This window comes from Pelodiscus sinensis, chromosome 17, assembly GCF_049634645.1.
Source record: "Pelodiscus sinensis isolate JC-2024 chromosome 17, ASM4963464v1, whole genome shotgun sequence".
Taxonomy (NCBI): domain Eukaryota; kingdom Metazoa; phylum Chordata; order Testudines; family Trionychidae; genus Pelodiscus; species Pelodiscus sinensis.
This window is the reverse complement of record NC_134727.1, coordinates 7171134-7195671: the sequence shown is the minus strand read 5'-3', so window position 1 is coordinate 7195671 and position 24538 is coordinate 7171134. Positions and strand designations below refer to the sequence as shown.

The 24538-nt window shown below is 40.6% G+C and overlaps 1 protein-coding gene across 1 annotated transcript in view; it reads right to left on the bottom strand.

Moving 5' to 3' along the window:
- The window catches only part of SLIT3 (slit guidance ligand 3), a 795269-nt gene that overhangs the window by 701280 nt on the left and 69451 nt on the right, over positions 1-24538 (bottom strand). Inside the window, exon 4 of the mRNA XM_006115755.4 lies at positions 16225-16296. Coding sequence (XP_006115817.1) covers positions 16225-16296 — 72 coding nt within the window. The remainder of the gene's footprint in view (positions 1-16224; positions 16297-24538) is intronic.

Sequence of the window (24538 nt, the reverse complement as noted above, 5' to 3'; positions counted from 1 at the left end):
TGCTGTCACGAGAAGCTGAGCGCACTGTGCTCCTATTAGTACCCGCTCAGCAAGAGACATAAGATCTGATATCAAATTCAAGCAAACTCCCTAGCTACACAACTAACAGCTGCCCCACAATTTCTTACAAACAAAATTTTATCTGTACATAAGGAAAACTTAAAAATAGATTTATTACACAGTCTGCATATGTTTAGGGGGGAAGCACAGGATTAATGTGCCTGACAATTTGCTTTACATAATTCTGATAGCAATTACATCGCCACCTCCCAGGTGGCTATTAGGTAAAATGGCTTTGCCCTTTCTCCCAAGTAATTTTTTGCTAAAATAGATGAAAGATGCTGTGAAGCTAGTAGAAGTACCACCTAATGCAAAAACCCCAAGCTAATTCACTTATGTATTAGTATAGTTCAAAGTGACTTAAATGTATACGAGTGCATTTGGTGTTTAAACGTCATAAAAACAAATGGGTTGTTACTTGCATTGTTTTCACATCTCTGTATCCGTTTGTAATGTAGTAGCAAACATTTACACTGTGTCTACCCCCGTAATTAAATAATCCAGCAAATGAGAAAGAAGCCTTGGGAAATGCAAACTAAGAACTTCAACAGAAAAGAACTAATTTCAAAGCAAGTGGTCTTTATGTGTGATGATGGAAGTCTAAGATTCAAAATGCATTCCTCACTCTCCATCATCAAAAGAAAAGCCCACGTAGGTAGTATTCTGTGAAAAGCTATTCACATGGATTCAAGGAAAGAACCTGGACCACTGAACACTTTGGTTTCTTACAGGGAAGTAAACCAGATTCCAAACAAGCGATCCCTAGAGACAACCCAGTTGAGTATTAGCCTGCTACACCCAGAGTTGTGAGTTCAATTCTCAAAGGGGCCGTTTTGGGATCTGGGGCAAATCTGTCAGGGATGGTACTTGGTCCTGCTGTGAGGGCAGGGGACTGGACTTGGTGACCTCTCAAGGTCCCTTCCAGCTCTCTGAGACAGGCATATCTCCATATATTAATCTGGGTACCCAGAAAAGACTTTTTGGAAACTAGCTGTTTATTACATCACTGCCACCATTTGGAGTTACAAACTGTGACTCACCTGTGTAGATATTTTACTTGCTTTAACCTCTTAATAACTCTCATTTTCTTTTCTTGGCTAATCAGCTTTTAATTAGTTTGCTACAGAATTAGCTACCAGCACTGTCTTTGGTGTAAGATCTAGGATAACCATTTGATCTGGGGAAAGTAACTGGTCTCTCGGGACTGGAAACAATATAAATGTGATGTGATTTTTGGTGTAAGGGACCATCTGATCACAAAGCCCAGTCTGTCTGGTGGCAAGATAAACTGGAGAGTCTAAAGCAGTGGTTCTTAATGGGGGGGGGGGGGGGTTGCGAGATGCCCTTTCTAGGGGTGCGAGACATGCCAGATTTGTATGATATATCTTAGGTTTAAAGAACTGATCTACTTCAATGATTTTTAAAAAGGGGTGAGAGAACATATTTTGAGAACCAAAGGAGTGCAGGATGCAGTAAGGTTAAGAACCACTGGTCTAAAGGGACTGTTTGTGACGCCACGGTAAAATTAGTAGAGTGAAAAAGGAGTTCACATTTGATACTCGTTTGGTGAAATCCAATTAAAGAACACACCATCAGTTTGGAGTGTCTGTCCTATTTTCTGAGGTAGACAATCAGAGTGATGAGCGACTCCAGAGTGAAAGATGCTCTTGCCATATACTAACAGTGGAATATTAGTTGTTTAGTCACACGCAGAGAATTTGGGATACTTCAAGTCATTAGTGTATCACTGGAATGAACTGAAAGCTTTAAGGCAGAAGTAAGTTATACTAAAATCAAGTAAACAAAGCCCTATATGTAAGCACACACACTTTTTGTGTTAACCTTGTTACTTTATCTTTTCAGCTATCTAGCACGAAACTCAACATAAAAACTTTATGAAGAAGTGCCTTTCTACAAATAGTCATAAATTTGTATCTAAAGAAAGACACTGTTAGTAAGATTTCCCATATTGAGACAGGTAATCATTGCTTATAGTTAGAAAACTACCTTAATTAGCATATCAATTTAGTACTCTAAATTGAAGGCTTGCTAATTGGTTTTAGGTAGCCAGCCAATAAATGTGTACAATAGAGAAACAGAATGACACCACCTCTCTGGAGAACTTGTTCCAATGAATTTGGTATTGTTGAATTTCCAATGAGAGATCTATGCCTTTTCACTGGAAAATGACATGAAGGTAACTGAGCTCTTATATATGTAAATCTTCTTGTAAGGAAAGCAGCCAAAATAAGACACAGAAGGACAATGTAAAAAAAAAAAATACTGGTGTAGATTCTGTAACTGAAAGCTGAAATTAGTTTTCAAAAGTAAAGAAATGAAATATAAACACTCCAAACGGTAATCTGGGCCACAACATATGCTCTTTAGCCTTTTAATGCTAAAACCAATGCATTGAGTGGCCTGCTTGACTCACTCAACTCTAGCCGCAAGCTAAAGCTGCTAGTAAGAAAGAATTCAAAAATGGAAACAAGCTGCATGACTGACTGACTGAAGTTTTTCCTCTTTATTGTTTTATAAAATAGGATGATGAATCTTCTGAGCAATCATAGGTCAGTGGAGAGCAATGTGATAAATCTGCTGCTCTTACTCCTCTGTTTCCAGACTGTGCGTGATAGGTCAGCCAAGAGGGGAAGGTTTAATGGCTTTGAGAGGGCCGTATGAGACATGGAGGAATAGTGGTGAAAATGCCTTTTCTTGATGCTTGCTGAGCGTGACAGAGCTAGAGTTTCTCAGATGGCTTGTGCATGGTTGGGTCTATCATCTTTGGTTTAAGCATAAATTAAACATGTTGCATATAAAAATATGAAAATAGTGTAAATAAACAAAATTACATCATAATCCAGTTCACGATATTAATTTCTATCAGTGTAAGTTAACCTTCCACAAAAGCTCAACCACTTGATTAATAGACACAATTTTTTGATTTTCTTAACAGTTGGTAAAATTTCTCTTTTAATAATGAGCTCTATAATGTTGCTAATACCTGTCATTTCTGTGAAGTCTGATGGCTAGTTCGCCAGCAATATATCCAGTCAACACATATACATTATTTGCAGATTTTACATAACTCTAATTCCCATAAATCTTATGTCTGTTCATCAGATGGACTGTTTGCTCGTTAAAGACTGTCAAGAAGAATCTTGGTATCCTAGCTAATTAGAGCTGATTACAAAAATGCCACTTTTCTTTCACTTTTTACTGATGTGAAATATGCTATATTTTAAGCCTGTGGTTCTTCACAGTTTTAGGGGCTCAGCCATTTCAATCTCGACTGACGTGGTCTAGACTTAGTGTTTGAACTAGACAGAACCTCAGGAGGTCATCAAGTCCCCTGCACTCATCAAGCGCCACCTAAACCATCCCTAAATAACTAACCTAAAATAATTAACTTCACAAAAGCGAGAGACAAGGATAGAGACTCAATTACTTATTTTCTGACACTGCTTTATTCGTTTTCTACTAATGGATGCAAAAACGTGGATCATTCATATTTTAGTAAAAGAAACAGAGCCCTTTGCCTGCCTGGGAAAGAGCACTGAGTAGAGAGACACAATTAGACTCTGCAGTTAAGGCCACTTCATATCCAGATATAATTCTGCTAATTATGCCATTCACTGCTAGAGCAAAAAACTAAGCAATAAAATAGCTCCCGCTTGATAAATAGACTAGACGTCACCAAGCAATCTCCACTGTCTCTGACCTAACGTACATCTTTTCAAACCTGAAGTGCTCCCTAGAGACCAGCAAACATTTATTGTAATTATTTACTGTCTTCTGAACAGACCTGCTGTGATCTATGCACACTAAAAGTACAATCATTAGATCTGGAAAATACCATAGCAACACCCCATTATGGCCCATACTATTTAGTCATGGCAATGGCCAGTAACTCAAGCTCACTCAACAGCTGAATTGTAAAGGCTGGTCTCTAACATGAAATGATGTTGGAGCTCTAAAAGTCAACTGTCTGTGAGATCTCTATTTTTTTGTCTATTCTCTGTCTGCTGGGGGGAAGAAAGAACATTATGAGAACTTATGAACTGGTCACTTTTCTGAATACAACTTCTCCTGATGCTCATTACCTAAGCCTCTGGTTTAGATCAGAAAGTCATGATTTCTTTATTACACGTTCATAAGTATGAAGGCGGAATCAAGAGTTAAAAGCTGGAGTTCTAGCTACTGTCTCTTTTAAAGTCAATTTTTAGTACTCCGTATATGTACTCAGAAGTATCCTGGCTATAGTTAACCCCTCGGGTACTGTATCTGCCATAGGGAAAAACTAATCCACATTACATGTATATGGTCCTCAACCCCTGGGCCAAATTCTGCCTGAAGTTTCACCTGCAATTTGGCAGATTAAATCTGGAAGCTAACTCCAATTTTCACACCTTTGGGTGACACACTTCCCATTCATTAAATGGATGTCAGCTGTGTAATTCCAGTTCATGCTGTTGGAAATTTACGTAATGAAAACCCTGCCCAAGAATAATAAATGGCTAACACACTTAGATCTTCACATCAGATACACAACCAAATTCACCAGAAGGAAAAGAAATTCTGAAGATTAAAATGTGTACATTAAATAAAAAGTCAGACTATGACCATTACACAGGGGGCTTGAACTTTTAAATACCTGTTGTAAATTCATTAAAATAATTTTGCTGAAATTTGTGCCCCCCTAACAGATCACACATTTGTGATCACAATGATCAGGCTCTATCACCATTTCCATTATCAACTCTCATTTTCAGACGTTTTTAATGTAGCACTCCACACCTTTTGCAGACTACACACTATAACACTCCAAAAAGACTATTTCTGAAAGGTCTTCAGAAAATACTCAATATATGTGTAGGTCTAGTTTCTTTTTAATGTGTGGATAAGGAATAGTAGGGAAAATGTAGGTTAATGAAGGTCAAAAAAAAGCCACGCTTCTGTTTTTCCTTGACATATTAAGAAGTCTAATCACATGTGCTCGCTTGTTCGAGTCTTTTTATTCCCTTCTATGCATTATGCCTACACTAGTTAGTATTAATGTGCTGTTATCTCATCCCAGACTAGACATTTAATAGGAGATATGTGTAATAGCACAAACAGTGCACAAACTGCATTTATAATCTTTCAGGAAATTGTTTCCATTTGCTAATAATTTTAAATAGCATAAGCTAAAAACCCTATAATAAAAAAGGCAATTTTCTTTTAAAGAAAATGTAACAGTTAAACTTTTGTCTCTTTGCCTTTTGTAAAAGCTTCACAGACCTGTTGCAAATTTTACTTAATGTTTGTAAAGCTCTGCAGATCTTTTTATTTAAAAAGGTGTTAAATTCACACACAATAGTCAAAGGGCTTCCAATCAGCCATCTATCATCCTGGATTCCACCACATCATTTGTTAAAAGGCATTGTGAACAGTGTTCAGAGCACGGGGGAATTTTGATTGGAAGGTGAAATCCGTTTTCCCCACACAGGAATAATCCATTATATACATGGCAACTTCTCACTTGACAATTTACATGAAAGAAAAAATATTATATTATTAAGCACTGTCAGCACTTTTAATGATAAATATCAACAAGATAACTACTAAGACAGATCTGAATTACAACCGAAGCTGGAATAAATTAGTGTAAGTGAATGAAAGTAAAGTTCCCTTCATAGTTATAAAAGGATCATTTCATGAGAGCCAGTTTAATTTCTCTCACCCCTACCACACAATAGCACAGAGGGACAGCATGGTCTAGTGGATTGAGCACCGGTTCTAATCTCATTTTTGCAATTAACTGTGTGTCTTAGAACGATATTCATCTTCTGGGGTTTTTTGCCTTTCTATAAAAAAATTGAGATAGTGCTCTTCTCCCGCCTTCACATCTATTTTGGGGACTAATTAATGTTTGTATGGTGCTTTTCAAATGGAAAGCATAATGTAAGTACCAACTATTCTTGCTACCACAGTGAAATCTCAATGGAATGCATTAGTTTACAGTTGGGTGATTTACAGTTGGAGATGCTTGCCTATTGCAGGAAATATGCCCTTGTAACTAACACACGATGTTGCTAATGACTGCAGCTTTAAGGCTTTGATTCAACAGGAAAGAAAACAGCACATAGGTTTTGCTCAGAATAATTTTCCTTATACTTCAAGATGACTTTCACAGCCCAAAATGGCAATGCAGCCTGCTACAACGCAAATAAACTGAATTTGTAGATATACTACATTCAGTATCCACATTCATGGGCAAAATCAAAATAGGCTTCCCACTCAGAAAGACTTAGTCCTTATTATCCATAGATGTGAGAATAGTATTCTCAGACCAATGGGTTTATTAATTACTGTTACAAAAAGTTCTTACCTGCTTTATTTCAGCAATTATTGAAAAATTACCTACTGATTCCTATGATTTTACTAAGAAATTGAAGGCCAGCTTGGTTGGCAAATTCCCTTTAGCTACAAATATTTGGAGCATGTTCCACACCATATTGTGTTACATTTAGTAACCTCAACCCATTAGTATCTGATAATTTTTTAATATTAATATCAGATATGGTTTCTCTCTTCCAACACAATGGAACTAGATTTCCAGTATTAATTTTTCCAACTGATGTGATTTACCTGCATGTCTTCTATCATACAGGTACAATTTACAAGTGGAAACTACAAAAAGTTAATGCTTGATTATTTGTAATGGTTTACAATCCTTTTATTTTAATAAGGTGCTTTCAGTAATTAGTCAGGTATCAGTTTTGCCTGGACCAACATGTTTCACAATTATAGAATTTCTCTGTTGCCAGGCTGCATTTTAAAAGTTCAACAAATTTGTATTCAAAGGGTAGGTCTGTCCTGTACTAGGATGCCAAGAGCTGGCTGGGGTCAACAGATTCAGGCTCACAGAGCAGAGGCTGTGGGGTTATAAAGTTACAGTGTAGACATTTGGGCTCAGGCTAGAACTTGGGTTTTGGGACCCTTCCCCTCCAGAGAGTCCCAGAGCCTAGCTAAAGCCCAAGTCCAAATGTCTATACTTCAGTGTATTAGCCTCACAGGCTGAACCCTGCTATCAGCTCACCCACGCCATATGTGAGTGTTTGAGTGTAGTGTACACACACGCTACGTTGTTAGCAATTTGTAGTCTTCTTACATTCCAGACCTGCTTAATCTTATCTCAATCTAGTCTCACCATTATTTTCAGAATGTTGCTGGCTTTGTGAATTGAAAATTAACTGCTTTGGGTGACAGAACCTAACACGCTCTTCTGACCACACTCAGTTGTAAATTCAGAAGTCTAACCAATCATTTCATCTCATTCTGGCTCACTTACTTTACAGCACTTTTCTTCTGAGGCATATTAATTCCAGTGCAGTGCTTTGGATTGGCCTTGGTCATTTAAACTGTTACGTACCCGAACACATTTATGTTGTTTTATTTGTATAAAAATGTTAAATGACTATCCTCCAGAAGTCACCTGTGTATACTGAATATAGAAATCCCTTAAACTACATCTATCTACTCAGCAACATTATTTCGAAATAACATAATCCATGACTATACCTCAAAAAAGATATTTTGGCCTTGGAAAGGGTTCAGAAAAGGGCAACTAAAATGATTAGGGGTTTGGAACGGGTCCACTATGAGGAGAGATTAAAGAGACTGGGACTTTTCAGTTTAGAAAAGAGGAGACTGAGGGGGGATATGATAGAGGTATATAAAATCATGAGTGGTGTGGAGAGAGCCAATAAAGAAAAGTTATTTATTAGTACCCTAAATAGAAGAACTAGAGGACACCAAATGAAATTAATGGATAGCAGGTTTAAAACTAATAAAAGAAAGTTCTTCTTCGCACAGCGTGTAGTCAACCTGTGGAACTCCTTGCCAGAGGAGGCTGAGAAGGCTGGGACTATAAGGGTATGTCTACACTACCCTCCTAATTCAAAATAGGAGGGTAATGTAGGCATACCGCAATTGCAAATGAAGCCCGGGATTTGAATTTCCTGGGCTTCATTTGCATAAGCGGGGCTCCGCCATTTTTAAATCCCTGCTCGTTTGAACCCCGTGCCGCGCGGCTACATGGGGCACGAACTAGGTAGTTCGAACTAGGCTTCCTAGTTCGAACTACCGTTACTCCTCGTGGAAGCCTAGTTCGAACTACCTAGTTCGTGCCCCGTGTAGCCGCACGGCACGGGGTTCGAACGAGCGGGGATTTAAAAATGGTGGAGCCCCGCTTATGCAAATGAAGCCCGGGAAATTCAAATCCCGGGCTTCATTTGCAATTCTGGTATGACTACATTACCCTCTTATTTCGAATTAGGAGGGTAGTGTAGACATACCCTAATAAAGTTTAAAGAGAAGCTAGGTAATTTCATGGAAGTTAGGTCCATAAAAGGCATTAGCTAGGGGATAATATGGTGTCCTTGGCCTTTGTTTGTCAGAGGCTGGAGAGGGATGGCAGGAGACAAATCGCTTGATCATTGTCTTCGGTCCATCCTCTCTGGGGCATCTGGTGCTGGCCAATGTCGGCAGACAGGATACTGGGCTAGATGGACCTTTGGTCTGACCCAGTACGGCCGTTCTTATGTTTTTATGTTCTTATGTTCTTATACAACTGGCAGTTATTTTGACAATGTCAAAATACTATCAAGTTAGAGGACTTCTTACTCCAAGTCCTGTAACCCTCATTTTATGAGGAGTAAGGGAAGTCAGTGGAAGAATACTCTTTTTTTGAAATAAGTGCTGTGTAGACATCACCAAAACTCATAATAAGGTATTTTGAAATAAGCTATGCAATTGACATAGCTCCATTTGTGTAACTTATTTCAAGGTAAGCACTGCTGTGTAGATGTGCCCTAATATGCAACCCACAAACACATTGTTTTAAATGGATGGAACTTAAGTTCTCTCTTCTTATGTTAAAAATGTTAATATAATTACAAATCAAAGCCTGTTTTTACAGCTTCTAAGTACCCTTTTTGGGGGATTATTATGCACACACATCTCAGCTTGCAACACATTTTTAAGTTTAACATTATTTTTGTTATCCATTTGTTAACTTATTGATAGGCTCAACCTCTGGATTTGTCTGGTTGCCATCTCACCTACTTTGACTTCTGGACTTAGTATCCTCCCCCTCTACACGATCCAAGGTTTTGGCTATTAACTCTAACAGTGATTCCAATAAAGGTATTTATGTTAGATATGAAATTATTTGGTAGACAAGATTTAGATTAAGACCTAGGCAATCTGGCAACAGAAGAATGACAATTATGCACACCATTGCAGCTAAGCATGGGACCATTTATCATGAGCATTACCTTAAAATTCTTACTTTCAAAGATAAAGAGAATATTAAATCCACGAGTTCCAGAGCCCCACCTTCCAAAGCAAAAGGCTCCATATGTTTTATGCACCAGTCTATGAGAAACTCATTTTGTGGGATGTTTCACATTCCATTTGAAAGTTTATTCCTCTGTATATTCCTGTGGTAATGTCAAACAGATGTGACAAAGAAGCCTGTGAATAATCATAAAAATCACATTCTAATTCTGAGGTACTGTAAAATCATAGCTTGTTCTCTATCATCCCACCTCATAGAGGGCATCTAGGACTATCAGCTCATTTTAGAAAGCTATTAGTTAATGACTGGTTCTTCATCTTTACATTAATTTCTTATTAGTGCTGCAGCTGCGCATGACATTTCAAGGTAAATATCAAGCCAAGCTCCTTTACCTGATGGTTTTATAGTCTAAAAATAGATCAAAAGCAACTCAAGGACAACTGCACCATGAGATTCATTAAGACAATAATCTACAAGGGGAGAAGACACCTTCATAATATAGTGATTCCAGAATAGAGCAGAAGAAAAAATTTTGCAACATTTTTATTTCTATCTATACTAAATGAAGGACTGACGCTCTGGAGATCAATCTTCCAGTGTTCAATTTAGTGGGTCTACTAAGGACCTGCTAAATGAAACGCTGAGGGCACCCCCATCAACTCCAGAAACTCCTTGTAGTTGCGAGGAATAAGGGAAGTTGACTGGAGAGTTTCTCCCATTGACGTTCTGCTTTGGTGCTGCCCCTGAAAATCAGTGCAAGGTACATGAACTCCAGCCGTGCAATTCATGTAGCTGGAGCTGTGTATGTTAAATTGATTTTCTCTACCAGTATAGACTTGACCTACTATTTGAAAAAAATGTTAGCAAAGCAAGTTTTAACATCCATGTTCATCACCTCAAATCTGCTTGGTTTTGAGAAGGGATCTAAATAAGAGGAGTCTAAAGCCCTTTGTTCTATGCAATAAGTAATTTAAAAGCCATGTTGACATTTTATACACATACATGAGATATATTTTTTTCATTGAATTTAAGTTGCGTGTTTTAGTCTTGAACTCCTGTTACATGCAAACTTTATTCCAGAAAATATGCTGGATCTGGAAAAGTAGTAAACAACTATAGATTGTGAATGCATATCTTCCCCAATAAAGTTGGGGGAGGAATAAGAACAGCTAAATGTTAATTGAAAATAACAAAATATTACAGAATAGCTATACATACAAGACTAAGCTAATTCTGTGGCGTTGATGAAAATGTGCAACTTTTTGACCAAAACATTCTGCTCAATCACATCAAACATTACAAAATATATAATATTTCACTGTGCATGAATATTCTTAAAGACAGTAAGCATCATCACATGAAAACTGAGCCCTAGCAAACACAATATCAGGTATTGCCTACTTATATATTGGGCCTGATTTTTAGAAATGCTAGTACCTCAAACTCTAGCTGAAGTCAAAAGGAACTACAAGTGTTGTCAACACATGATTATATTGGGGCTAATGCCAACAATAAAAAGAAGCTTTCAGAAACCAAAAATGTCTTACGCATTTCTAGGATCCCAAATGGAGTTTATCTTTAGGTCAAAGCTCAAATATTATTCACCTTGAAATTCTACAATGCCATAATAGAATTAATTTATGTATTTTAAATAGTCTTCATATAGTAAAAAAAAAGTTGTTTTAAAGATCTTTTCAGATTAACTGGGAAGTTGTGTGCACTGTCTGTCACTAAAATGTATTAAACTTACAAAAGGTGCAACCATCTGATTGGTAATGAAGCATAGAAACCAGCTTTAAAAGTAACTTAAATTTCCGTGGAGCTGAAGTTTAATGACCTTTGATTTTTAGAGGTGAAATGTGGTTTGAGATAAGTGTTAATTGCTTTCTTTCCAATTTGAGAATTGTAGAGCTGCAAGACAGCACCAGATTATTAGATATTTCATCTGCCATCTGAAGGAAAGGGGAGGGGACGCAAAGGAGGTATTTACTCAGGTTTTACTGTTAGCATTTGTATAAAAGAAGCCCATACTTCCTTTGTTTCTGGGGAAGAAATGTAAGGGTCCAAGCAGTTAGGAGAAACAGAGGGTTTTTTAAACAGTTGCAAGTGTGACATCAATGAATTTAACTATGTTTTCCTTACATAATAGCCTGTAAGATCAGTCTAAACATACATGAGGGAATAGAAAAAAAAATGGACAGAAAGGAAGGAATAATAGTTCTCAAGATCTGGAAAGATTTCTGGGCTCCTCTGAAGGCTGGGGCAACCGATTACAGGCAGTCCCCGGGTTACGTACAAGATAGGGACTGTAGGTTTGTTCTTAAGTTGAATCTGTATGTAAGTCGGAACTGGCGTCCAGATTCAGCCGCTGCTGAAACTGACCGCCAGTTCTGACTTACATACAGATTCAACTTAAGAACCCCAGGCGTCCCCAAGTCAGCTGCTGCTGAAACTGATCAGCGCTGATTCCAGGAAGCCTGGGGCAGAGCAACTCTGCCTCGGGCTTCCTGTAGTCAGCGCTGGTCAGTTTCAGCAGCGGCTGACTTGGGGACGCCTGGGGCAGAGCAGCTGGGGTGCTGCTGGGTTGCTCCAGTAGCACCGCTCCTCGGCGCTACTGGACCAACCCAGCAGCACCCCAGCTGCTCTGCCCCAGGCGTCCTGATTCAGCCACTGCTGAAACTGACCAGCAGCGGCTGAATCAGGACCTGGGGCAGAGCAGCTGGGGTGCTGCCGGGTTGGTCCAGTAGTGCCCAGAGCGGGCGCTGCAGGACCAATCGGCAGCGCCCCAGCTGCTCTGCCCCAGGGTCCAAAAAAAAAGCCTGGTCTGCTGGGGGGGGGGCACACTAGCCGCGCCCCCCCTCCTCCCCAGCAGACCAGGGACACCGGGAGCAGAGCCGCAGCGGCAGCGGGGTGCCGCGCCTCTGAGGCTTTGCTCTGGCAAAGTCTCAGAGGCGCGGGACCCCCCCCCGCGGCTGCGGCTTCAGTCCCGGTGCCTGTGGTCTGCTGGGGACGGTCCCCAGCAGACCACAGGCACCGGGACTCAAGCGGCAGCAGTGGCGGGTTCCCGCGCTTCTGAGGCTTTGCTCTGGCAAAGCCTCAGAAGCGCGGGAACCCGCCCGGTGCCCCTGGTCTGCTGGAGACGGTCTCCAGCAGACCAGGGGCACCCGAGCAGCTTACGAACGGGGCTTTCTCCCCCGGAGCTCGCAGGTAGCAATCCGCTACCTTGACCTCCGGGGCGAGAAAGCCCCGTTCGTAAGTGCGGATCTGACGTAAGTCGGATCCGCGTAAGTCGGGGACTGCCTGTACTGCAGATAAGCAGGTTCTAGTTTGCCAATATGGATCCCAACACATGGTGAATGAACTTTTAAAATCATCATTAGTTATCCCCACCCCCTGCCTCTGTGAAGCAAATTAATGGGTATGGCAGAGGAACACATCTGTTTCAGACTGAAGGATGCTACAACAGACATGTATGCTTTATTATGCAATCTTTAACATGCATATCAACACTAGAAAGAATTTTCACTCTGCCATTTCCTTCGTAACTCAAACAAAACTTGAAGAGGTTTTGCTGAAATTAACACTATAAACATACACAAATTTAGTCCTGCAGGAAAGTACCAGGCAGTATTTACACTCTGACAGGATCCATTCCAGGCAGTCATGATTTGTGGAACAAAGTAATTTTTTGTTCATTTTACAACCTTTGTGACCAAATCTGAAAACGCTTTCTGGCCCCTTGTCGAGCTACTCAGGGTAACAAGTATGCCCAAGTGCTCTCCATCTTGGATCATTTTCCAAACCCACCACCTATTGCAGTTGCTACCAACACATTGTTAGTTAATCAAATCAAACTGCCAACTCTCCTGGGGTTATCACCCAGCCAGGTTTTTTGCATATTTTTCGATCGAGTAAAGTTCAACGGCTTGCCATAGCTTTTCTAGGGTCCAAATACCTGCCATGTGCCTGTGTGTGTGTGTTTGAAATAAGAAGTGGATACACAATTATTAGGTTTTCATGAAGGTATGTGTTTTGTATATTTAAACGGAAACTCTTTAGCTTCACATGTTATAGACTGCTTAGCCCTACTGTTACGTAATTTAGTTTCCTTCAGCTACTGAATTAAGAGTGTTAGAGGCACTGACTGGTTTTGGTGAGCTGGTCACAAATCTAGCAGGTTATCTATGTTCTGCTAAGAGGATGAGCAATGAGATTTATTTGTTAGATTTAGTCCAGTGGGGTAACGTAGCAGCCCATATAATAGATCTGTGAGTACTGTGCATAACCAAAAAGCACCAGAACCATTTTTTCCTCATCTTTTTCTTTTTTATTCCGTCTCCCTTTATGGTCTCCTCTTTTTGTCTCACTTCCATTGAGGTCTTGTCACTCTTGCAATTATTCCTATTCTCTCTCCATTTTTTGCCTCCCTTCTGTTGTTCTTCCCCTTTTCTGCTGTCTTAATTGTTCTCTTCTCTTGTAAATTCATGCAAGCCACTGAAAGGGAATGTCAGAGCCATACCCTTTCATTGGAGCATTTTACCCAGAGAGCTACTGCAAGGGAAGCAGATTCATTTTGCTGGTGAATTGAACTCCCAGCAGGAAAGTGAGAAAAAGCACCTCTGAATTTTATGGTGGGTAGATTCAGAGTAGTTGTGCACAAAAGCAGACACCAGTGCTCCCTGTCCAGTTTTCTAAAGCAGAAAGGGGGTAAAAAAGGAATCTTTCATCAACATGCATCCCAGTGTTTAGGTTGCTGCTCTATTCCAACCCCATTTAAGCACGTGTAGCAATATTGGCTTATTACTTTTGAAAGCAACAATAATGATAAATTGTTACTGTATCTAGTGTACATATTTCACTTTAAACATGACTTCAATGTTATGCTTGTACGTCTATGGGAAAAGACTGATTTCTAAACAGGACGAGGGGTTGGATCCCAACTACTACCAATAACTGAGACTCTGGGATCACACCTGCATACCTCACTGGGATGAAGATATTCTTTATTCACTCATAGCTATCAATGTTTTGATGGGAAATCACTATCAAAGGTCAAAATTCATACTTAACTAGCCATCTTAGATAATTACCCTACAAGCTTTACAAAAGCTCAACTATTGCAATAGTTTTTAAGGACAGTAAACACTTTTAACTGCCCGCATCTACACCGGATTCCGATTTAAAGCCCTAACTCGAATTAGCTGGTATTCCTCCTGCAATGAGGTTTACCAGTTAATTCGAATTAGAGGCTTTAAATCGGAATCCCGTTTCACTGCTGCGTGTAGATGCGGGCAATTACTTTGGGCTAGTCAATTTCTAAAATGCAAATTAAGTGCGGGATATTTAAATCCCGGGCTCAATTTGCAATTCCCGTCACCCTCATTAGCCTCCCTAGATCAATCTGGGGACTAGTGTATACGTACCCCTACATCCCTCATCTCTAGGTAGATTTTGAAGGTAAAAGATGGATCTGGCTCATTAAGTTTTGTCTCCAGGACTGTGTTCTGGATTAGGGTTGACACAGAAGCTCCAAGAGTTACCCAGGAAGTTCTTCTCAATGAAATTTGGACAACATGAAAGAGAAAATAGGTGAAAATAGGTCTCCACAATGGTATCAGGACTGCTCTTGGCTGAACACTGCCCAATTCTTTTGCTTTAAAACTTGGACAAAGAGTCTATTTTTTAAATAGTGAATTGGTTCCCAAATTAATCTTCACTGTCGCCATATGTTTCACATTTCCACAGGAAGAAAAATTTATTACATTGCCTAAATGGATAGTTTGATTGCACAAAGAGGTATTAAAACACAATTATCAGAACCCCACATCAATGTAGCAACTTTTCATTCACCTGTAGTAACTTTACAATTTCACTAGCCAGATCATAAATCTTACTAACCAGCCTCCTATAAATCTAAATAGCCAAACTTTAAAAGAGGTTGACCATGTAACTTCTCTTCTGAGTCACTTTGTGGGGAAAGAGAGGGGTCGGGATGTTAATTTTCTAGGTTTCAGTAAACAGTTCTAAAGACACTTTATCTCCTGCTTAATACAGACATAGCATTGTAATCTTGGTAGTATCAGTACAACCTTGCTCTCTGCATATAAAAGAACTATCTATTCCTCTTTCTTGTATAAAAAAGGTTGGAGAGAGCATTCACAGTCATCATGTGATTCTATTCCATGGAGTAGACTGAGAAAAATATATCGCTGGCCAGCTTATCTGTTATTCTTCTGCTCTGTAAGTCAGCTCTAATGCCAATCTATAAATCTCATCTAACAACATCTTCAATGCTCGGGGGAAGAGGAAAGTATGACATTTGCCCCATTCTCCAAATAGTAGGAGCCATTGTCCCAGCCTTAACTATCTCTGAACCTTGGCTCAGTTAAAACAACATGTCATTAATTAACAGCTATTTGTGACAAACCGTTTTATGCCAACACGTTCATCTTAAGTTACACAAGAATCGACTGTTTCTCATGGACAGCTTAGTACACTGAAAGCAAAACGTTGCCACTTCTGCACTAATCTTGCAACACTATACAGTGGGATTTTAGTATTTTGACTCCAAAGTCATCATTTTGAATCTATATCAACAATGAAAGAGTGAAAGATAGCTTGTGGTTTCTTTCATGTATGTACACTGTATTTATTTTCTAGTACATAACTACTATAAAGTAATGAAAAAATATCCTCATGGAACTATGGAAATCTATATCTATCTTAAATGTCACCAAAATACTTAACCAAAATATCATAGCAAATGCACTATCCACATCATGAACCAAGGCACGTGCGCAATAAAAGTAAACTGTACTTACAATCTGGTTAACTTCAGCGTGTTCTGGAAAAGCAGCTCTGGTAAAACCTGTAATTTATTCTTGTTCAGACGCCTAAACAAATAAAGAGAATACAGTTAACACAAAAAAGGCATTACAATAATTTTCATTCTAAAGAGCCTGTTCCATCTTTCAAAACACATGTAACTGCTCCTAAAAGACGTGAAAAGTCCTAGTATTACGCTATTGTAGAATGTAGGAGTCTTTGTATACATTATTAATGTACAGGGTAAGGACATCATGCCATCTGTAGACCACCTGGTCAACTACTTTGAAAAACAAGACAGAGACAGCAAATATTGTCAGAATGCTGTAGTTTGTATGAGTGTGTCTGCATTTTCAAGTTGAATTGGATGCTTATTATCATACAAATCACAAGGCTACCATTGAGTTGAGTTTTCAGTGCTTTGAAGAGACTTGCAGAAGGCTTTCATCTTTCTTTCTAAACATATAGGCAAAAATAAGTTAAATATCCCAACCATCCTGGAATTATTTTCAGACTACCTCTTGTACATGGATATATGATTTTTTTAAAGTTATATACTAAACATTAATGTTGAAAATCTAAGCAATATTGTGAAAACTATAAAAACACATTTTAATGGGACTATACTTGCAAAGGGCTCTGCAATTGGAAATTTAACTTATTTTACTAAAAGAAACTCCTAAAATAACTTCTTGAGAACTTGTTTTAATATTTACTTTCTAGTTAATTTTAATATATTCATTTGACCAACTTTTGCAAATACAGTAAAATTCCAATAGTCCGGCATCCAATTGTACGGCACTCCTGATAGTCCGTCATCAAAATGGCAAGAGCCTAGTGAGTGAGCTTCAGCAAAAAAACAAGTCACAAGGCAGCAATGGCAGCAGTTGAACCGAGCAAAAAAGGTAAAAAAGGGTTAAAAAACTAAAACATTACAGTATACTGTATACAGTATGTACAATAAAGAGGGTTAAAAACACCTTATATACAGTATATACTGTATACAGTATATATAAAAAACCATCTTATAGTTCCTCCTGATAGTCCAGCATATCCGATAATCCGGCACCACCTATATCCCAAAGGAAGTCTACTGTACACTGTGCCAACTGGGAAAAGTTTATTTGCCCATCCTGAACTCCATCAAATACAAAAATATCTATCATCCCAAAGTAAAAATGATCTTTATGACTGTTATTGCAAAACTGAAATCAACTTCATGTAGACAAAGCAGCCCACTTTACAAGCACAATTTAAATGATGCAGCATACCACAAAATCGACATCTGTTCATCCACAAGGTCAGTAAATGTTACTTAAATGTAACAACTGACCTGAACTCATAGAAAAGACATTCAGAGTTAAAACCAAATATCTGGCTCCAGTCTCCCACAGAATAGTTCTGTTTTGTATCTCTCTATGGCTTTAAGAAAACAACACACGACATTTGGCTAATCTGTCCTGAATGTTTATAACAGTAGTAATGGGTCTGATTCCACGATATGAGGGGGGTTACTAGGGTTCTGCTTTCCAAAGCCACATGAGTTCTTTGAGAGAGATACTGATGCTTAACCTCCAATTCCTGGTTTCTAATTCTCTTGGATGCCGAGTGCTTCTTTTCATTTTCCATTCCTTTCAGAATTTATTCACATTACAGGCCTGCACCATTTTGGCCTTAAAGGTCTTCCTCAATGATCATCTAAAGTGGTCACTGGAACAGAAAGGCTGGTGTTTTTAATCAGGCTACCATATGAATAAATCCAGAAACAATGGGAAAAAAAGAAATCATATATGTATTTCTCTTTGTGACATCAACACGAGGCTGGCTTTGGAAGATTTGCATCCAGTAGGGTATACCTAATACAAGCAATACATTTGGTTCACCTTCCAGTACATTTCAGTAAAAAACACACAAGCTAGTTTTTTTAGGGAAGTAACTGTCTAGGAGGGTGTGTCTACACTGCACCGTAACTCTGAGCTATGCACATTGTATATCTTAATTAGATGCTATTTCTAAATAGTTTATTTCATCATTTGGCATTATCTACACCGTGCCGAATTTCGAAATAAAGTGCTATTCAAAAACGTCTCTTACTCCTCATAGAATGAGGTTCACGGGGACATTGGAATAGCAAGCCCAAAATAACGGGCTTGAGTAAAAACACAGGGTTGCTATTTCAGGATACTCCAGTATCCCGAAATAGCGCTGCAGTGTAGACATACCGGAAGGAGTACAGCAGAAAGGGGTCTAGGTGACACAGTGGATCTCAAGCTAAATATGAATCAACATTGTGACACTGTTGCAAAAAAAGCAAACATCATTCTAGGATGCATTAACAGGAGTGTTGTGAGCAAAACATGAGAAGTAATTCTTTCACCCTACTCTGCCACCCTACTGGGAACCACATTTCAGTAAAGATGTGGAGAAACTGGAGAAAGTTCAAAAGAGAGCAAGAAAAAGATTAAAATGTTTAAAAACATGACCTATGAGAAAATATTGAAAGAATTGAGTTTGATTATTCTGGAAAAGAGAAGACTGAGAGGGGACATTATATCCTTCCAAGTACGTAAAAGGGTGTTACAAGTGGAAGGGTGGAAAATTATTCTCCTTATCCTCTGATGGTAAAAGAAGAAGTAATAGGTTTAAATTGCAGCAAGGGAGGTTCAGTTTGAATATTAGGGAAAACTTCCTATCCACCAGGGTGGTGAAACACTGGAATAAATTGCCTAGGGAGGTTGTGGAATCTCCATAATTAGAGATTTTTAAGAAGAGGTTAGACAAATATCTGTTAGGTGTAATCTAGACGGTGCTCATTCCTGCCATGAGTGCAAGAGATTGGACTTGATAACCTCTCCCTGATAACTTTTGGCTCACTCCCATCTATTTTTACCAAATGTGAGAAAAAAATGTGCTTGTAAAATATGCATGAGCTTGAGTAATACTTTATTCGGGATTTTTAATACAGTAAAACTCCAATGGTCCAGCATCCAATTGTATAGCACTTCAATAGTCTGGCATCAAAATGGAAAGAGCCTAGTGGTGAGCTTCAGCAAAAAACAAGTCACAAGGCAGCAGTGGCAGCAGCTGAACTGAGCGAAAAAGGTAAAAAAGGGTTAAAAAAACAAAAACAATACAGTATACTTTATACCAGGGGTTCTCAAACTTGTGATACCGCGACCCCCCTCTCCATTGCTGCAACCAGCCTCTAAGTTGCTTGCAACCGCCCTCTAATTTGTTTGTGATCCCTCTCTAAATTGCTCATGACCCCCTGGGAGGTCAGGACCCACAGTTTGAGAAACACTGCTTTATACAGTATGTACAATAAAAAGGGTTAAAAACACTTTATATGCAGTATATATTGTGTACAGTATATATATAACCAGTTTATAGTACCTCCTGATAGTTCGGCACATCTGATAATCCAGCACTACCTAGGTCCCACATGTTCTGGATTATCAGAAGTCTACTGTAATAGCAGCAGTCACATCGATACAGCAGTTATGGAATAACAATTGCAGCTATTCTCTAGGATACATTTAATCCGTGTTATAATTCCAGAAGCTGCTACACAGCAAGCACAAAACTCTCCTGCCATGAGTATGGCAAAATCCCGCATTGCCCCTTTACCTACTGAACAGGAACAGCTGTATTTTTAAGGGGCAGGGAACAGTCTTTTCAGTCCTCTCCTGATACCGGCGTTTCTGACTTGATGCAAAAAAGTTATCACACACTGTGATTAAAAACTGATTCAATGGGGGCACCAGGTCTTTCAGTCAAGAAGGCTGTGTCCAGACTCAGGGGTTTTTTCAGAAAAAGTAGCCTTTTTCTGAAAAAACTTCACCTGCGTCTAGACTGCAGCCGCGTTCTTTCGAAATTAAATCGAAAGAACGCGGCTTTTCTTTTGACGGTGGTAAATCTCATTTTACGAGGAAGAACGCCTTTTTTCGAAAGTGCTCTTTCGAAAAAAGGCGTTCTTGAATGCAAACAGGGGTTTTTCAAAAGAGAGCATCCAGACTACCTTTCGAAAAGGTGCCTTGCTTTTTCGAAAGTTCTGCTTGCAGTCTAGACGCTCTTTTTCAAAAGTATCTTTCGAAAAAGCCTCTTTCGAAAGACGCTTGCAGTCTAGACATAGCCGAAGTGATTCACTGGCTAGAGCAGCCCTTCATGACTGGCTGTAATACAAGGTGCCCTGGCACCTTGTACTGACTTCTGCCTTAGCCCTGCAGTAGGCTGCTTCTTGTGACTCGACCCTCTGGGCAGGTCACATTCATCCTCCTCCCACCCCCTTTCAAAGGTAACAGAGAGTACCAGAACACAGTACAGGTAAGCCAATGTCTTCTAACCAAGTTTTAGCTTGACTGGGCTCACTGATCCTTAAACCCCTCCACTCAGGAAGTTTCCATCTCACTCTCATCAGTGTCTCTTAGGGGAAATCAGGGCCTTCATCTACTCTGGGTTCCAATGCAAGGACCGGTGGAAAGTAGCTAAGATCTCCCTTAGATCACTGCTGCTTTCCTCAATTGCCTCCTTCCCTCCGTTTGTTTCTAGGTTCTTTAAGCCAGCTCCTTTCTCCACAGACCCTTTGCTTTGTCCTGGGCTCCACAGAGTCTTTCTTGATTCAAGAGGCATCTCCCTGGAGGCCTCGGCTTCTCTCTGCCTCTCCTAGGGGTGTTGAATAGAGGTTAATTAGCTAATCGATTAGTCCATAAGCAGGTACACTCGCTACCCCCACTGTAGCTCTGCATTTTAAATATAGTAGGAACCGGGCACGCAGGCAGCACAGCTATTACTACTTTTAAAATACAGAGCTGCAATGGATGTAGCTCCCAGGGCCAGCTCCAGTAGTCACATCCCTAGCCTCTCCCATGCCTATCTATGTGTTTTCCTCTGAAGACCCTGCCTCTGGGCTGCCTCCCTTTTGTTCAGGCTCACCAGAAAAGCTTGGTCTCTCTGGCTTCCCAGTCTCTCTGTGCTGGCTCCTTTCCAGAGCGTCTTTCTGAGGAGATCACAGGGCTGTCTCTTCCTGGGGCTCCAGCCTCCTTTCTACTGCCATGAAGACCTTCCTTCCTTCATCGCATTCCTCACAGTTAGGACATCCTTAACTCAGCCACTCAGCTCCTCCCCAGCAGGGCCTAATCCTAAATTGGACCTAGTTCCAGTCAACTTTTTCCATCGGTTTGGAGCATATGCTCTAACACAACTCATGTTCCCCAAGTCCAGCTATACTACATCAAGTCAACACACTAGGTTCAGATACTAGCTCAGCACTGCCCATGTCCTGCAGGTGCTGGGTATAACTAAGGGTATGTCTACACTACAAAGTTAATTCAAACTAACAGCCGTTAGTTCGAATTAACTTTAATAGAGGCTACACATACAAACCGCTAGTTCAAAGTTAAATCAAACTAGCGGAGCACTTAATTCGAACTAGGTAGACCTCATTCTACGAGGAGTAACACCTAGTTCGACTTAAGTAGTTCGAATTAAGGGCTGTGTACCACTTAATTCGAACTAGTTGGAGGCTAGGCCTTCCCAGCTTGCCCTGGTGGTCACTCTGGGCCAAACCAGGGAAACTTTTCTGCCCGCCTTCCAGCCCCGGAGCCCTTAAAGGGGCACGGTCCGGCTACAGTGCTTGTGATAGTTGAAAGCCTGCCAGCACCCAACCAGCAGACCCTGCACCTGGCACGGCATGAGCCAGCCACCCACTGCCACCCAGCCCTCCGCCTCTTCCCAGGACCAGGCTGGCGGATCACAAGAGCCTGCCCGGGGCCACAAGAGGCGGGCGCCCGCCTGGTCTAATGCGGAGATCGTGGGCCTCATCGAGGTTTGGGGGGAAGCCTCCAACGTCCACGACATCCACACTAGGCACAGGAATGTGGCCATCTAGGGCAGGATAGCTGCCAGCCTGGCCACCAAAAGCTGCATGCGAACCCAGGAGCAGGTTTGCATGAAAATCAAGTTGGTCCAGTGAGACCCCCGACCCTGAGCCCTGAGCTTAGAACATAAGAACATAAGAGTGGCCGTACTGGGTCAAACCAAAGGTCCATCTAGCCCGTAGCCTGTCTGCCGACAGCGGCCAATACCAGCTACCCCAGAGGGGATGGACCGAAGACAATGACCAAGCCATTTGTCTCGTGCCATCCATCTCCAGCCCTCCACAAACAGAGGCCAGGGACAGCATTCCTACTCCCTGGCTAGTAGCACGTCATGGACTCAACCTCCATGAATGTATCTAACTTCTCTTTAAACTCTGTTATAGTTCTAGCCTTCACAGCCTCCTGCAGCAAGGAGTTCCACAGGTTGACTATGTGCTGTGTGAAGAAGAACTTTCGCTAATTAGTTTTAAATCTGCTGTCCATTAATTTAATTTAGTACCCTCTAGTCCTTATATTATGGGAACTAATGAAGACATTTTCTTTATTCACCCTCTCCACACCACTCATGATTTTATAGACCTCTATCATATCCCCCCTCAGTCTCCTCTTTTCTAAGCTGAAAAGTACCAGTCTCTTTAGCCTCTTTTCATATGGGATCTGTTCCAAACCCCTGATCATTTTAGTTGCCCTTTTCTGAACCCTTTCCAATGCCAAAATATCTTTTTTGAGGTGAGGAGAGCACATCTGTACACAGTACTGAAGATATGGCGTACCATAGTTGTATACTTCCCCTCCTCCTTCTTTCCCTGGCTTCCCCCTTCCAGCTCCCTCCTCCCAGGTTTCCACCTCCCCTCTGCCACCCTCTCTCTTCCCCTCTCTCACCTCCTTTTCCTAGTCTCCCCAGAGGTTAATCCTCCCCCCCCCCCCCAGTTTTGTTAAATAAAAGGGGTTTCTATTTTTGAACACGTGTCCTTTATTTTTTACATCACGAAGGGGGGCTAGAGAGGGGTAAGTGGAAGGAGGCGAGGGAGGAATGGGGCATGAGCCCCCGATGGGGAGGACTGGGGTGGCTCTGCGGGCTCCTCGGGGTGGAAGCTCTCCTGCAGGGCCTTCTGGATCCTGAGAGCCCCCCAGTTGACACCCCTAGATGGCAGCCTGCGGCAAGTACAGCCGGGCTGGTGGCCAAGTACTGTGATGTGCCGAGTGTGGGCACTCAGGGCACTCCAAGACAGGACTGCTTTGCTGTCCCTCATCAACTTAGACAAGCAAGCGGGGAACCTTGAGAACTGTCTGTCCGGGGTGGGGTTCAGGTCCCTTTAAACACAGCCCTCGGCTGGCCTGAGGCAGCAGCTCCACACTCTAAGTCCTAACCTGATGCCCTACCAGCACTGGTTCCGGCCAGCTTTAACTCAGTTCAATAAATAAACTTTAAGGTTCAACTGCGATATTTAGTGCTTTACCAAAATCACATCCATTTTGGTCAATTTCACGGTCATAGGATTTTTAAAATCATACATTTAATGATTGCAGCTATTTAAATGTTATCACTCACCACCCTGCTTTGAGGTAAAGCTAAAGTTTAGGGGCACTCTCCTCTATAGCCACATGCATAAATTCATAACCATATCCTAAATCTATGTCCAACCAGTTCTGAAGCACAGAGTGTGAACTAGCCACACTCAACTGGCCAATTACATATAAATACATATCTCACAATGGTTATTACATTCATAACATTTACAAGCTTTCACAAAAGACCGTACCTTACCTACTTTTATAGTACCATAATAGATTGTGCAATCAGTTGCTCGTTTTGGAGGTTTAACTCTTCTGTTATGCCCTTAGGTATTTAGACCCTGATTATCCCAATGACATCAATAGTAAGAACTAGAAAAATTTGTACATGACTTTCATCCTCCTCTATTTCCCATCTTCTGTGCTAGAGAGAAACTTCAAAGCTCTTGCCAAAAAAGGCCTTTATGAAGATTGCCAACATGTGCTACGAGACTTCCTTATCTAGGACTTTAAAATATAATCTTATTTTGGAAGATTAAATTGAATGTGTTTTTAAATTTCAAAACTAAATTGAGAAGAATTGCTCTTTGGGAGAATAAAGGCTTTAAATGACCATTTAGTAGTGTTACTTCCTTCAAATTATACGTAAGTGGCTGCCAAATGTGAGTGAACCATAAATGATTTTTTTCCCCAAAACACACCATGTTCATAAGAACCCCACAACACTGCTCCAGGGCAGGACTCTTTGAGAATCGCAAAGTTCAGCACAAGCTCTACGTACAAACTGAAGTGAATTCCTGAAGCAAATATTGGAAATGCCAGGACAGGGTCTGACAAATTCTACCCTTCACCTCTTCACAAGTGTCACATGAAAGCATGAACCGCGCATGCTTTAGGAATACAACACAGCAGCACCATT